The 16,724-nt window shown below is 33.6% G+C and overlaps 1 protein-coding gene and 1 long non-coding RNA gene across 2 annotated transcripts; both read right to left on the reverse strand.

The window, feature by feature from the left end:
* Nucleotides 1-67: 67 nt before the first annotated feature.
* On the reverse strand, nt 68-2,093 carry LOC145954669 (uncharacterized). Its single transcript, XM_083069356.1, has 6 exons — nt 2,019-2,093; nt 1,503-1,778; nt 1,228-1,309; nt 986-1,038; nt 513-581; nt 68-391 (listed from the first exon to the last, which is right to left on the reverse strand). Exons 1-6 carry the CDS (start codon nt 2,091-2,093, stop codon nt 68-70), a joined length of 879 nt encoding a protein of 292 aa, XP_082925482.1.
* Nucleotides 2,094-2,871: 778 nt separating this feature from the next.
* LOC145954130 (uncharacterized) lies at nt 2,872-5,175 on the reverse strand. Its single transcript, XR_014431295.1, has 2 exons — nt 4,941-5,175; nt 2,872-3,068 (listed from the first exon to the last, which is right to left on the reverse strand). It is a non-coding gene; the product is annotated as an uncharacterized LOC145954130 (long non-coding RNA).
* Between the last annotated feature and the right edge of the window lie 11,549 nt (nt 5,176-16,724).

Raw genomic sequence — 16,724 nt, forward strand, 5'->3', positions numbered from 1 at the left:
AAGGCCAACCGATAAGCAACCGAACCCACACGCTGTATGATCTGATAGGAACCAACAAACCTCACACCTATACCAAAAGTCGAGGCACCTTCAGAAACACATGTTCCCCTTCATCAAACTTCAAAGGCTTACGCCTTTTATCAACATATGACTTCTTCCTACTCTGAGCAGTCTTCATCCTCTTCTGAATCAACTTCATCTTCTCAGTAGTCTGTAGGATTAACTTCGGCCTCACAGTCACTGACTCACCATATTCATACCAGCACAGAGGAGTCCTACATCTTCTGCCATATAAGGCTTTAAACGGCCCCAACCCAATACTAGCATGAAAACTATTCATGTACGTGAACTCAACCAGCGATAGGACCTCCTCCTCAGCTTTCCAAGTGGTCTAACACATAAGCACTCCGCAAATCCCCCCCCAACACAGCTTTCTTCAGCTCAGAATCATGGGGTAGGCAAATTCTGCCCTTACACCTCAAGATTCCATCTCCGCCCAGCTCAAAACCAACAGCCTTCTCAGTTTTCAGTAAACCAAGAAATTTCACCAGCTCGACATCTTGCAACTGTTTCTGTCCAACCTGCCTCAAGAACTCACTAGTTATGGTAATCACCCCACAACTAATATGATCTTGAGCTAACTCCACACAGAGATTTAGATCTCTGAACTCCTCAACCAGCTCCAGCTCCCCCACCATCATACTCGACATGTGGATGGATTTTCCTACTCAGCGCGTCCGTCACAACATTGGTCTTACCAGGATGACACAGCAACTAGAAATTACAATCCTTCAGAAACTTCATCCACCGCCTCTGCCTCATGTTCAACTCCTTCTGATCAAACAAGTACTTCAGACTTTTGTGATCATGGAAGACGCTGAACCGAGCACCATAAAGATAATGGTTCCATATCTCCAAGGCAAACACCACAGTTGCTAACTCCAAGTCATGAGTGGAATAATTTCTCTCATGATTCTTCAATTGCCTTGAAGCATATGCCACTAGTTTCCTGTTTTGCATCAGCACGCACCTCAGACCCTGGTGAGAAACATCACAATACACATCAAAGGGCTCACCAGAATCCAGCAACACCATCACAAGAAGGTAGTCAACCTCCTCGTTAGTTCATCAAAGCTCCGCTCACAGGCATCGGTCCAAATGAACGGCTACTCCTTCCTTGTCAGTTGGATTAAAGGCGTCACTATCTTGGAGAATTCCTCAATGAACCTCCTATAGTAACCCACCAACCCACAAAACTCTGTATGTTAGTGACAGTTCTTGGACGCTCCCACTGCAACGCCGACTCCACCTTAGTCAGATTGACAGCAATTCACTCAGCTGAGATCACATGGCCCAAGAACTTCACCTCACCCAACCAGAACTCACATTTTGAAAGCTTAGCGTATAGCTGCTTCGCTTTCAAAATCTCCAGCACTTAACCTCAAGTGCTCTCCATGCTCCTCCGGGGTCCTTGAATAAATCAAGATATCATCAATGAACACCACAACGAATTTATCCAAGAACGGTCGGAAGATATTGTTCATGTAATCCATGAACACAGCAGGGGCGTTGGTCATGCCAAACAGCATCACAACATACTCGTAGTGACCATACCTAGTCCCGAAAGCAGTTTTCGGTATGTCACCCTCCTTCGCCCTGATCTGGTGATAGCCTGACCTTAAGTCAATCTTTGAGAAAACGGATGCTCCCCTCATTTGATCCATCAAGTCATCTATCCGGAGAAGTGAATATTTGTTCTTAAGGGTCAACTTGCTCCACTACCAGAAATCATCACACAATCGACTACCTCCATCTTTCTTCTTCACCAACAACTCGGGAGCACCCCACAGCGGTACACTCGGTCGCACCAACTGCTTCTCCAACTGATCCTCCAACTAAACTTTCAGCTCAACCAGCTCAACGGGGGCCATCCTATAGGGAGCCACCGACACTGGTCCTGCACCTGAAACCAAGTCAATGCTAAACTCCATCTCCCTAATAGGAGGCAACCCAGGCACCTCATCCGGGAAGAGCTCAACAAAATCCCTCACCACATCAATCTCAGCAATGACCCTCTCGGTCTCCACACTCATGGCAGCAAGAAGAAGACAACACTATGCTTCCTCCCTCAACAATAATTCAGCTAGACCAGCTGAAATCAACAGCTCCTCCTCCACCTGAGGAAAGATCAACCGCCTATTGGCACAATCTATAAGGATACAATTGACAGACAACCAATCCATCCCTAAGATTATATCCTCCCAAGGTAAACAGATCAAGTTCACCTTGTACCACTCCACCAATGCTCAGCCTCCCCAACCAGCATGTAGACAGCCTATGCCAGCCTCCTCTCCTGAGAACATCCCAACACAGTCAAGATCTTCTCCATCTCACAGATCCAGTGGTCAGCTACCTCTGGAACTACATCTCCCTTGAACTAAGGAAGACGACATTTCCAGAACCCAGCTAGATCCCGACTCTCCTACGACCCCAAGGGCCTTGCTGCACCAGCTACAGCTCTACCAGCGTCCATCCTAGAAAAATAAGCATTTTGCTGCTGCATAGCCATAGCCATCATCTCTATGGCACTGGCTATCAGCTCATTGGTTATAGTCATTGTCTACAGAAGTAACAGCATCTTCAGTACACAATAACTAAACCAAACAACCATCAACAACACAACAAAACACCACAGCAATCAACACAACAAACAACACAACAAGACAGCACAACACAGAGTTTAGCACAACAAAAGCCTAAAGGAACCACCCCCAAAGAGTGTCCACTAGACTCGAACTGCTCTGATACCACTAAAGTGTAACGACCCGGCTGGTCACTACACACACCACTATACACCGGAAACGCCAGACAGAAAGGACAAGTATATAAATATAGGATCTAGAATATAAATATATACAAAGTCCCTATCCGACTAGAGTTAGAGTGTACAAAAACAAAATACATTATCAATGGCAACACCAAGTAGCTGAAATCAACAAAACATCCACAAAGGTCAACACTGCCTGCCAGCTGCAGACTCGCCACTAGCCACCCATCCTATCCCTGCTCTGCTCCCGTACATAATACGATCATAGCAGTCCAACCACATGGAAACACAAAGGGTAAGCTAGTATAAAAAGATCAACATGCAACAAAATTTAAGTAATATAAACAACTACAACTATCAACACATCACCAGTCAACATTTCATCGATTGTACAACAAACCATCAATTGGCAATTAATGCGTCGTCACGCATATCAACTCGGAGATCTCCTACAGCAACTCAGCCATTATGGCCTACAACAACTCAGCCTTTCGGCCTACAACAACTCAGCCTTTCGGCCTACAACAACTCAGCCATTATGGCCTACAACAACTCAGCCTTTATGGCCTACAACAATTCGTATCAACATTCAACACAACACAACTTTTGCAACTCAACATATCAACTTGCAACACAATACAACTGTACAACTCAATATCAAATTGCAACACATCTCAACTGTACAACTCAACCTCAACTTGCAACACAACTCAACTTTACAACTCAACATCAACTTGCAACACAACTCAACTTTACAACTCAACATCAACTTGCAACACAACTCAACATGTCAACTTGCAACACAACACAAATATACAACTCCACATCAATCAACCAACATCATCCATTAGTCATCACATTATATTCATCTATTTCAACTCAACTAAGCATAAAACAACATCAACCAACATATAGAAATTTCTCATCTCCGCGCCCGGCGCACTCGTGGTTTCACCCAGCGCAGTGCAACTAGAGAGCACCAGGGGGGCCAGCGCGCCCAGCGCAAGCATGCCCGTGCCCGGCGGGACCCAGCCAGAGAGCCCAAGGCTCACTCACGCCTGGCGCAATACCAATTGCGCCCAGCGCCCACAAGGCAGAGACTCCCAAGGAGTCTTACGCCCAGCACGACAAGGGTCGCGCTCAGCGCAGCACATCAACATTATCATTCAGCTCAATAATCATTCATCACTAACAGCTTAAAAAAACATGATCAACACCTAATACGACCCAACCATCTTATTTACAACTCATCTATCTTGTCAAATTACTCACCCAAACAACAAGAGTACACCTAAGCACCTAAAACAACTTTTAACTTAACCAAAATCACCAAATGTGAAATGGCGACCATCACAACAAAAAACGCATCGGGAGTTATACTACTCCTACCATGCTCATCCTTATCTCATATGAAAGATAATCAAATTTCCTACAACTCTCATTAAGACACCAAGTCCAAATTCTTTCATCTACCTTGTTAAAAATGATGAAAACCGCAACAGCTATAAAAAAGGTGACAGCTCAACCTCTCTTCACTAAAACAGCCATATCTAGAGTTCTAAAACTCCTTTTTGAGTGATTCCAGAGCCATTGGAAAGCTAACATCCAAGGCTACAACTTTCATGAAGACTACAACGTCCAATTCTGAAAGCACCAAGGCGCTCAGCGCCTACAAAGCGCTCAGCGCTTTAGCTCCAGGGATTCTCCTCTAGCTCTCTGCCCCAAAAGCGCTCAGCGCCCTAAAACGGCTCAGCCGTTTTGTCCCAGGTGGCTCTCTGCCCCCAAAGCGCTCAGCGCCTTAGAACGGCTCAGCCGTTTGTGACAGCAAACACAAACCCTCCTCCATTTTTGAACAACAACCTGCAACAATCCAACAGCCCAAACACATGCAAACCCTCTAAAGAACTATACTTTCGTCAATCAACACAAAAACCCCTTCTTTTTCAACATGCAACCACGAATCATCAAAAATCCCAAATTTTTGATCAAAACCCCGAAACCCCGAAAACCCCATGTCCTTCAATCTCAGCTCAAAATCATCAAACATCAAACAATCAAAGAGTTCCTAGAATTCGTTTTCAGCCAAACAAGTCAAAGGACTAGCTTCCCTTACCTCGGTGAAGAATCCGAGCTTCGGGACTGCGGAGAACGGAGAAGAAGGGAAACTTGAATGAAGAAAGGAGGAAATCTTCAGCTAGTCCTTGACTAAGCTTGATCAGCACCTTCAGATTCCAAGTATCACCACAAGTAAGAGAAAGAAAAGGAGAAGTGAGAGCCTTGAGAGGGGAAGAGAGAATTTCTAGTGAGAGTTGTGAGGGGAAGTGTGTATATGTATCAGCCACGGGTCTCACAAATCACATTTTTTAATACTTATAATTTATGTGCTTAGTGTTGAGTGGTACTTTTATGTTAAGGCACTTTTCTGAAAATCTTTTACAAAACTTATAGTGTTTTTGTTTGTTTATAGAAAATCATACTGAATACAAAATCATGATAAATTCACTACAAAAGCAACTATTTATTACTTCTAAAAATTAGAAAGAGTTTAACTCACTAGTGTGTTTGGAAATACATTTTCATACGTTTTTTCTTCACGTCTAGTATAATTTTACGTAAAAATCATTATTCATTGCTTCCAGTCAAACGTGATTTTTCACTTTTCAACACTAATGCAAACACACGCTTAAACACACATTCGATTAAATTTATAAAAGTATGTAACTTTTAATTTCTTATGATTAAGTTGGACTGTGTTTTTTGAACTTATCTTAGTGTCGACTTTGATCATGGACAATTTATACGTAGTATTGTTTTATAAATTGTAGAAAACATAATGAATATATTAGTTTTTGACTTATTAAATTTATTGGTTTATGATAAAAAATAATTAGTTGATTGATAAGTCAACAAAATAAGAACAACTTAAGTTTTACTTGTTGCATCAATGACAAATCACATAAGTTCTTTCGTGGATGCACGATGGATACTCTCTATGCAACATCTCTAAGCAAGTCATATAAAAGTTAATGTCTAACTTGTATTCACGATTCGATCATATTAATGGCTGAGAAAACAATTTTGTTGTTTTAAATTATTGATGTGATATGACGATATTTAAATTAAAATTACTAATTTGAGTTTAGAGAGTCACAAAAAATTTATATAGCTTATAAATTGGAATTTTGACTCTTGGTAATGGAGAAAATTTAAGTTAACAAATTTTTTTTTCATTTGTGTTTGTGAATCTCTTAAGAAAGATTAGTCACGGTCCAATATATTAGTTGGTTTTAAACAAATTTTAAAGTAATATTATTTCAAGAATATATTATTTAATATATTCAATTTTAATTGATGTAAGACTCATTTTATATTTAAATTTTAACATTGTCTCTTAAGTGTGAATTTTTTTTACATGATTACATTCTCCCTCTTTTTTATCTATGACTATTCAATAATAACCTATTTGTATATTATGAATGATTACACATTCTTATATCTCTTACTAATTCATTTTTTAAGATTTTATTATTGGATTCATTATCAATTCTATTAATTAATACTTATATGAGTAAGTCAAGAATCAAATTATCAACTCTCGTATTATTATTAGATAAAAAATTAAACAATAAAAAGTATTTAATTTATGAATAATGATAAATCATATAAATTAACTAGACATCACACCATATTTTAAAAAATATAATTTTAAAATTTAAGATAATAAATAGATAAATTTTTCTCATTTATATATTATTTAATATGTATAATTTTAAGCCTCGAACATTTAAAGAGAGTTAAGTAGTTTTAATAAATTTTTAATCTGTGTGAATGAATTGATTAATAACAATTTACAGCAATTCATAAAGAAGAGAGAAGGTATGACCGACAAAAACTCGGTTTACGTGAACACTGTACCTGCCACCTGTACCTGCACCTGCAAGTCCATTAAAAATTAGAATCTGGAAAATAAAGTAGGTTTGAACACTATTTTAATTCAAAAGTTAAAATTTTGAATCGTTTTATTCTGCCAAAATAAAATAAAAATAGATTGAATCGCACTTTTTATGACTATTATACATTAAAAAAAAAGTTCAATATTAATAATATAAAAAAAATTAATTGTCATACATTCTTTATGAGAAAAGTTTTATCCAATAAATCAATTAAAATGTATAAACTCTTTATACTATTAATTCATAAAATATTGACTCTATTATAAATATAAATTAAAAAGATTAAATACATAACTTAACAATAACAAATAGTCTGGTACTAAAATAAATATTTTAAAAAAAATAAGTTATATACTAACATGATAAAATATTTTAATACAGTCGCCCAATTACAAATAAAGAATTATGGACATATCAATAACTTTTACAGAAATAATTAAAAAATCATATCAATAATGAATAATATAAAATATTTAACAATATCATAAATATATACAATGAATTAAACTCAAATATTTATAAAAAGTTTTTGACATTATGTTTAATAGAATTGGAGCCACGTAGAAAGCAGGTAAGTTTGTGGGCCCACTAGTGGAATTAAAAAAGGGTTTAAGTGAGGGTTCACATTTGATATAATTTGTAGAAGTAAGAACATTTGGTTGGTCCAAGATGGTGAGTTGTTGATTGCCAAGACTAGAATAATTAATTTCTTAAATACTTTGTTGACTCATGATTTGCCGTTTTAGCCTCATCACAATCTGTCTTGCCCAACATAATCCGGTTAAATTTCATGTCTTCTTCTCACTTCTCACACTCCACATTTCTAGTGTCAAATATTGGCCAAAGGTGCATCTACCCATTTATTGGTTTTTGCCTATTTTATCTTTTGTAAATAAATTAATTATAAAATGTTTAGGTATGAAATCTCTTGGTAGAAGATTTATTAGTTATTCTGGTCTAGAATATTTAATGGATGTAAAATTAATATTTTTTTGAAAATTTAAGAGTCACTACATATAAACTAGGATGATGTTATGAACATGAATCTCTTATTTCTTATCATGATTTCGCAAGTTACATTGTATTCTTATTAACATTAATAGACTCATAAAAATTGACATTTATAAATGTTATCATGCCTATTTTGTAAATTATGACATCTTGTTTTCAACTAATTGTGAGAGGAACGGTTTAAAAGTTGACCAAGTCTTGTCATGTGGTACATTTGACTAGTTGGTCAATCATAAATCAAAGGACTTACTCGATTTGCTTGGTTGGCAAGAGATTGATACAATATACAACTTTTCAAGTTCGAGTGACAAAGGCACGAAGAGTTTAAGACTGTGATCAAGCTACTCAGTCATTGGGAGATCAATGTAGTACACAACCATCTAAGCTCGAGTGTCGTGGTCACAAAAAGTCTTAATGGTCAGGGAATTAACTCCATGTTATCTTGTCTTTTTTGGCTTGTAATAGTTTTGACATGTTGTTTATCCTTGTATTTGTTACTTGTGCATTGCAGTTGATTAAAGTGTTCTTGGTTTGCTTAGTCGCATACCAATTTAAATATTGTTGATCAACTATTACTTGATTGTTAGGCCATTATACTTGCTCAATTATATGTAGATTTACCGAGTGAGTCTATTAATTCAATCATGCACTCATTGAATATATTATTAATAGGAAGTTTGTTGAGTTTTTTTCTAATTTACACATATCATTATAATCTTGAGTATGAGTCAATGTAGTTTAGACATTTTGGACATAGCATAATGGTATGCTCTAAGGTCCATTTTTGGTTCATTTCCTTGATTTTGAACATTTAAGGATTTCATTTGTTTTTCTTTGTTTGGTTTAGTATGAGACGTTTTTTGAGTAGTCTTTGCAAGTGAAGTCAGTTAATTTGTGCCAAAGGTTAAGAACCAAGCTATTTTATCATGAAGACTGGTAGCACTTGGTCGTTATTCAATTTATTTATTTATTTTTGGTGATGTAATTTTATTTTTCAACACATTGCAATATTTAGGTGTTCACTGATAGAGATAGGAACATACTAGACCTTAAATAAGGGCTTGTACCTTGACCTATTTAAAGTCTGATCTGACATGACTTATTTAATAAAAAGGTTATGTTTAAATTAAAAAAAAAACTTATTTAATTAAAAAGTTTAGACTTGGACTTATAAAAAAAAGTCTATTAAGCTTGATAGGTCAACTTATTTATCTATATAATATAATAAAAAATTAATATAAATATATTATTTGAATAAGATTATCCTCTTTTATCATAGCATGAGTGTACCTTAGTATACATGAGTTATTCCTTTAATACAAAATAATTTCATTTATTCCCTCTTTATGACATTGTATATGTATCCAATACCCTTAACATCACCTCATGTACAATGAATATTTTTTTAGTTTGTAAATTGTTATCATAAGTATTTTAGTTTATGAGCCGATTATTTATAATATATCAAATTAGATATAGGAAATATTCAAAACATATTTTTTATATAATTATCCTTTTTCATTATAGATTTATAAACTTACAACTTACATGTGAGTGTACACTAACATACATGAGTGGACATGAATTGTCCCTCAAACGGAAAATGATTCACTTTTTTTCACTTTATGACACTGTATATATTTCAAAAATTAAATTTTAATAATATTGAGTAAACTATATTTTATCGTGTAAATTAAAAAAAATAAATCTTAATAACGTTTTTAAAGATAAATTTGTTAATTTTTTAAAAATTAAGTTTATTTACCTAATTAACATTATTAATATAAAATTGGTTTTTAAATAGGTTAATAAGTCAAATCAGACTTTAAGAAGGTCACATCAAACCTATAAAAAAAACTTTTGATAGATAATAAGTCAGATTTAAACTTTTATTTTGTAGAATAAATTCAATTTATACATTTAAAGTCTGGTCTATCCTGTCCTATTCCAACCCTTGTTCATCGATCTATACTTGGTGATTGAGTTATTTTCATTAAATACCAATTTAAAAAAAGTCAAACATATAGCGATTTTTTGTTGGGTGGATATGATTTTTTGATGCATCGTTACTGATGTGTTTTTATTGAGCCAATTGTAAATTTAATGAATGCTCATTTAGTGACAATTGGAATTTTATCGATTTATTTGATGTGTATAGTGGTGGTCAGTAGTTGACCAATGTATTTGCTGACTATTGTGTGTTTCTATACAAATATTCCTTTACTAGTGGTTAGGTGATTACCTATCTTTTGTAACAATTGATATTTAGATGCTTTTCATGCTAGTATTGTATTTTGTTTTCCATCTTTTAAAAGGTGTCTTTGACACTAAAGACATTTTCGGAAAAAATACCTTAAAACACTTTTCATATCAAGGATTTTTCTTTTCGTTTTTGACCTTAAAACACTCTTAATGTCAAGGAATTTTCTTTTTGTTGCACCCTCTACCCCACATATCATATTAAGTGTAATGTTTAAAATTAAACAGAAAAGAGTTCATGTTGGAGAGAAAGATATACACTAGAAAGGGGTTGAATAGTGTGTATCAAAAACTCATGCTTTTTGTAGTGAGGCAATGAAAAACACAAACAGATGAAATACTGGAGAGTGATCAAACGAAGTATTAAACACAGATGAAATGGCACAAGTGTTTTTATACTAGTTTGTCTCCAAGCCAGAGACTATGTCTAGTTCTCAATCCAACCAGCTTGAGTTCCACTATGTTCAACAAGATACAAGTATTCTTTCACAAGCCACTTATGGCTCAAACCAAGTATTATTTCACCAAGCCTCTCTAGACTCAAACCAAATATTCTTTCACCAAGCCTTTTCAGGCTCAAACTCAAGTATTCTTTAAAAAAGCCTCTTCAGGCTCAACCATTAAGTATTATTTTGAACAAGCATCTCCAAGCTCAACCTTTACAAATAAGATTGCTAAAAGTTACACTTATAGCTTCATCTCTTCTAGACATGATGCTACACAAAATTTGGCACAAGAAGTCTACAAAGAATTGTACACAAGATTTACAATAAAGATATTCTCTATGGAGCTTCAACTTTGTTCGTTAAAGCGTTTGATGAATTTTAGTTGCTCAATGAATTTTGAACTTTTATGTATAACATTTTTTCTTTGTATCAATGTATTTTGAAAAATTATCACTTCTATCTCTCTCTTCTATTCTTTTTTTTTTGTATGAAGGCTTGATCTTTATATAGTAGTTTTGAATAAGATGACCATTGCAACAACAATCAAATTTAAACGTTCATATTTCTACATATGTTGCTTTGTCCGTCTTCCTGGTTGATCTTCGAGAATACTGTTGATGCATTTAATGTGAGCATTAAATTATCAAAGATGTGTGTCTCTCTTATCTGATCCAAGAAGCTACTTATCATCATTTCCTTCCATTTTGAGTGTAGCATAAAAGTGTCAACGTAGAGCAATTGGGGTTGGAGTAGAGCAATCCTTTATAGTCTCTTTTCCGTGATATCTAGGATTATGCTTTTTGACTTTTCATGGAAATTTTGTCTTTTTGCTCATTAATGTTCTTCGAGACTTTCAGAAGCTCTTTTTGTTCAATTTGCTGAGGAATATCACATTAAATGAAGTGCAATGTCAGTCGTATATAATAGTTTAATCAAACATATTGTGTGTTTTGTCTGAAATCTATCATCTTACAGATGATATGTGTTATCTTCACCTTTCGCCTGATCTGTTATATCTTTGAAGAATGCTGACTTTTGTTTGCTTATGAAAAATCTTTTTGTTTGTCATCATTAAAACTAAAGGGATCATTTGTACGTAGTCTTAAAACAAGATTTTTTGATTTAACAATTGATAACATACTAAATGAAAACAAAATACCAACAAGTGTCTATTGATAAAATAGTAAAAGAAAAAACTAATACTCATCCTAAACATGACCATACAACAAAATTCAAATCTTAACTAGGTTTCAATGTCACATCCTACCAGAGCATGAACCCAAGGTAAGGTCTAAGCCTCGCCTCTAACGTCATCAACTTCATGTTGAGTCTGATATGCAATAATATTTGCATAAAACAAATATAAAATCCGAGAGTGAGTGAGAACCATCTCACTTTAGCTCACGACATAAAATATAACCAAATAATCAAACACATAAAAACTATAACAACAATGAGAAGAATAACAATCTCAAGGTATAACATTGACATTTGATAACAATAACTAGGAACAACACAAAAGATAATATAACGTATTTCATCACAGAAACATCAATGATTCACTACACAATTGCACACACATAATGCTATAGGCATAAACTTCACAGTGAATGCATGTGACGTTAGTAAAAAACACATCATGGCGTATTTTCATAAGGCATACATAGAGAAGCCTAGAAGATCATAATGGGTTATACCCTCATCGCACTCTATATTGGAAGGAAATACACCAGGGCATATCAAGATAACAATGTCGTCAAGATATACCTCATGCACACAAATGAGTGAAACTGGGGCTCCCAAACCTAACTATCCCCAAAGTCATGGATCCCTAAGAATTCACACAATGGTTGACCTTCCCTAGAAGCATATTTCATATAATTCCCATCAAAAACATTTATGCATATGATGTATGTCACATAAGACTTAATGCATTATCATGTTATCACAACACACATTCACAATTGTACATTCATTCTTGTTTATCTCATATTCACATCATGACTAAGCCTTGGCTTAGACTTTCCATCACATGACTCTCACAAGATCCATACACATAGAGATATTAATGCTAGCACAACATCATTCAATCCAATCATCCCTCACAATCATATCAATGGCATACTCACACACCACAACCACTTACCAACATTAATTAGTATGGAAATTACACTTATTAAAGATACATCAAAGCAAGAACAAAAGATCTCAATATACAGGGAAGTGCCTAGAGACAACCATCTCTTGCCTAGTGTGAGGCATTTATAAAGCACAAGTTGCTCTCAAGAGGGATCACACCCAACGAGACCAAGCTCACGTCTAGCGGAAACACCACAAAGAGCCCCTAGAGCTCCCATGCTTGGTGTAAATCAACCAACATGAATGACATAAAGGTAATGCTTGGCATCGCATAAAAAACACAACATAGCAGATGCACAAATTTCATATAATAAGTGTCACTCATCAAATCTACAATTATTATCGGTGAAAACATTCCAAAGGTCAAGTTACACTTCTAAAAGCCAATATTTACATATGTTCACTTGTTCATATCAACTACTCATACAAACACCAAAAAGCATTCCCTTAGGATTCTTGCAAGAACTCATGCACAATCCAAAATTCACAAGATTAATTTAATACGTACAATTAAACATACATACGTATCAATAACATTAATTAGAGCATTGAAAAATTATATGGAAAGCAAAAACACAAGACAAGTCACAATTTTAGGATTTCTCCCTCATATGACACATACAACAACGAAGAGATTAGGGACCAATCTCACTATCCAACATAAACTTCACATCTAGAGCGAGACTACTCACTTCTTCTTACCTCGGTGAATGCTAGACGAATGATGTGGATCTTCAAGGTTGTAACACCCTATAATTTTAATATTTGATATTTATTTAATTTATAAATATTGTTATAAATTATATAAAAATTTGTATTTTATTTGGAATGTGAATTTCTTTGTTCTGTTTACACATATAATTTAAATTATATATATATATATATTGATATTTACAAATTTAATTATTTTAAGTTGTTAATTCTTTGTTTTAGGACATGAATTTAAATATTTTATTATGAAAAATTTAATTTTGATTTGAAAGAATATTTTCAATAAGAACTAAAATTTAGTTCCAAACAAAATTTACTTATAACTATTAATTTGGAGCAAGTGTTATATATATATATATATATATATAATACTTCTCCTTCCTTTAATTATTTTATAATCTTATGGATTTAAACTAGAAGAGAGAAGGATTTAAAGTCTATAGAATAAAAAAAAGTGAGAGAATGCTACTATTCATTAATATAACTTAAGCTTATCTTTTAAGTTAAGTTTTTTTTAAACCAAAATTTAATATTTCACTCTCCTCTCCACTTTCACTTCTGTTCAGCCACTCCAAGGAAGGAGAAAAATATTTTCTCTTCATCTTCCGCATTTCTCCTTCTTCTCTAGAGCTCTTCTTCTTGTTCTACTCAAACTCAAGGTAAACAACTTAGTTTTTTAACTTCCTACTTCATCTTCCTTTGATTTTCTTCTTCTATTTCTCTTTTAATTTACCTCAAGCTTGTTCTCCTTAGGAGAAATTGTGTAGAAGCTTGTTTTGTTCATTCCATCATGAGAAAAGTTTCATTAAGGTAAGGAGATTTGATCCCAACCGTTGAACTCTTGCTTGTTGTAGTTTCCTTTGATCTTGAAAAATGGAATCTGTCAAAAAATTTATGAATGCCCTGTTCTAGTCTGCACTGGTATACTAGTTATTTTCAATTTTTTTATGTCAAAAATGGATTCATTGGGTATGAAAACCTAGGGTTTGATTGAAATATCATTCAAAACAGAGTTTTCTAGCAAAAGATACGATTAAAACAAGTTTTTATCACTTTCGTAAAATCTTCTTTTTTTTTAGCACAGAATGTTATAATTCTTTGAGATGATAACCTTGTGCTAACATAGTTTCTAGTGTTTTAAATGTTCTTACCAAGTGTGAAAATGTATGTTTACTTATTTATTTTGTGAAAAACTGATGTATGAGTAATTTAGCACTTATAATCAAGTTTTGACACTTTTACACTTGTTTTGTTTTTTGTAGTTGGTTTTTAAGATGATTTAATTTCACTATTTTGACCTTAAAAATGAATTTATTTATGAATTTTTTATGCTTTGTATGGTTTGAAGAACCACGACGTATATTATTTTATAATTTAAAATTTATGATTATGATATGAAGTATTTACTTTCGAACTTAGGATAGTTTTCAAATTGATAAGACCATCAGAGTGAAACTCTAACAATTTAACTACAACATGCAAATTTATTTCTTGAATATATTGGATTGTGAGGTTAGCTGAGTCTGAGGGTGTCTGACCTTCGACATATTGGTTAGAATGATATTGTAATGCAAGGACATTGCTTGGTAAATCTGAATTATTTGGAATATATGAATATACATCCATTATGTCATCTGTCTGTTTATTTGGCTTTTCTTGTATTTTAGTTTCTTTTGAACGCTAATATGCTATAAATGTTTTGTATTATTTTCTTTCAATTGGTTTAATGATTATTATGGCATAGAAATTATGTATTAAACAATAAATTTTGGGTTATGGTATAAGGAAACATTAGGTGGATGTGTGGATAACTACAGAGATACATTGGGGTACATGAAAATATGTCTTTTGACTTTGTGAAGTTGGAAAGTGGTGAATTTGACCAGCATTTGGTGTAAATATTTGACATGTTAGAAATCATAGGCCTCACATTCCACTTCTAATATTAATGCGAACTTTGCTTTTAACCAATGGGTCATATGTGCTGACATTATATTTGTTTAGAGCATTCACCAACCGACGATTAATTATCCACATGTGACATAAGACCATCATGACCAAAGAGGTTTTGATGGCAACATTTGGGCTCAAGTTAATAGATTAATGTTTTGATGACCTTTTTACGAGACTTTAAAATAAATTGTTGATAAAATCATTAGAGATTGTTGAGTGATAGTGTATTTGCTTATTTTAAGATGCATTATTATATGCTTGCTATTATGTTTATGGAGTTTGAAGAGTGGTGGAAAACTCACGCTTACAACCTATATTTCAGGAGATGACGACACTTGGAAAGACCCTTCATCTTGTTGAGTTTTGTTACAACTAAGAGGAAGCTTGTGAAGCTAGAAATCATGTACATTTTAGTTATTATAGGTTCTTATGCCTTAGAAGAACAACCCAATCCTCAAATCACTATAGAGGTGAATGTAACTTTTATGATGCTTTTTGGGTAGACACTTGGTATGAGGATTCAACATGTACGTTACTATTATGTTTACTATGACACGAAGAGACTTACAAATGCATTGAGGTTTCTTCAAGAGCTCTTCGATCATGATGCTTATGATAGATCTATCTGATAAACTTTCCAACAGGATATTGGAGTTCAGGTATATGCTGATGAAGGAGACTTTGACTTTGAAGACATGACTCTAGAGGAACGCGATTTATGTGATAGGTTGTTTGGGGAGGTTTAGTTTATATAGGTTGTCTATTTTCCTCTTTCATTTTGAGTATACTGCTTTGAGTATAAATTATTTCCTTTTTGGATGTGTATTTGGGGTGGGAAATTTTCTATATTTTGTTTGTTAAGACCAATGATGTAATTAGTGTCTATACCTTATATTTTGTAGGGTTCTGCATCTTCTACTTCTTTTTGAAAAATAATTATGGATGTATGTAACATACTTTATATGTACAAAGATATGACTCACCTTAGGTTCTTGCATATCAAGTTATATATCTTTTAAATTATCATATTCCTTTAATTATACTTATTTCTTCGATAAAGATTCAATCTATCACAACCTTTTGAAAAGTGTAATTGAAATAATTCTAATTACATGTTTTAATATGCATTGATTTAAATATTATATTGTTTATACATGTTTTTAGAAATTTTATTATTGATTATATTTTGCCATGTTAAAAGGAGATAAACACTGCTAGAAATAAGGAAAAATAAGGATAACTGTTATGATTTACATCGTTAGAGTTAACTAAATCACACAATTTTCAACATACCATAATTGTTAATTATCATGAAATAAATTATAATTAATGATGTTGATTTTTTCTTAATATAATTTATATGATTATTAAATTCATTTATTGCATTGTTAATATTTGAGACTATGACATGACCTTTGTCAATTG

Source organism: Cajanus cajan, chromosome 2 (assembly GCF_000230855.2).
Source record: "Cajanus cajan strain Asha chromosome 2, NIPB_CcT2T_4, whole genome shotgun sequence".
Taxonomy (NCBI): Eukaryota; Viridiplantae; Streptophyta; class Magnoliopsida; order Fabales; family Fabaceae; genus Cajanus; species Cajanus cajan.

Bases quoted from the DNA above. Each gene is read 5' to 3' on its own strand.
- LOC145954669 (XM_083069356.1), bottom strand. From the start codon at position 2,093: ATGAGTGTGGAGACCGAGAGGGTCATTGCTGAGATTGATGTGGTGAGG. The intron at 1,779-2,018 runs GTGCCTGGGTTG...GATTTCTGGTAG, and splicing joins TTGAGCTCTTCCCGGATGAG to TGGAGCAAGTTGACCCTTAA. The intron at 392-512 runs GTTGGTTTTGAG...CTTATGTGTTAG, and splicing joins TACTGAAAACTGAGAAGGCT to ACCACTTGGAAAGCTGAGGA.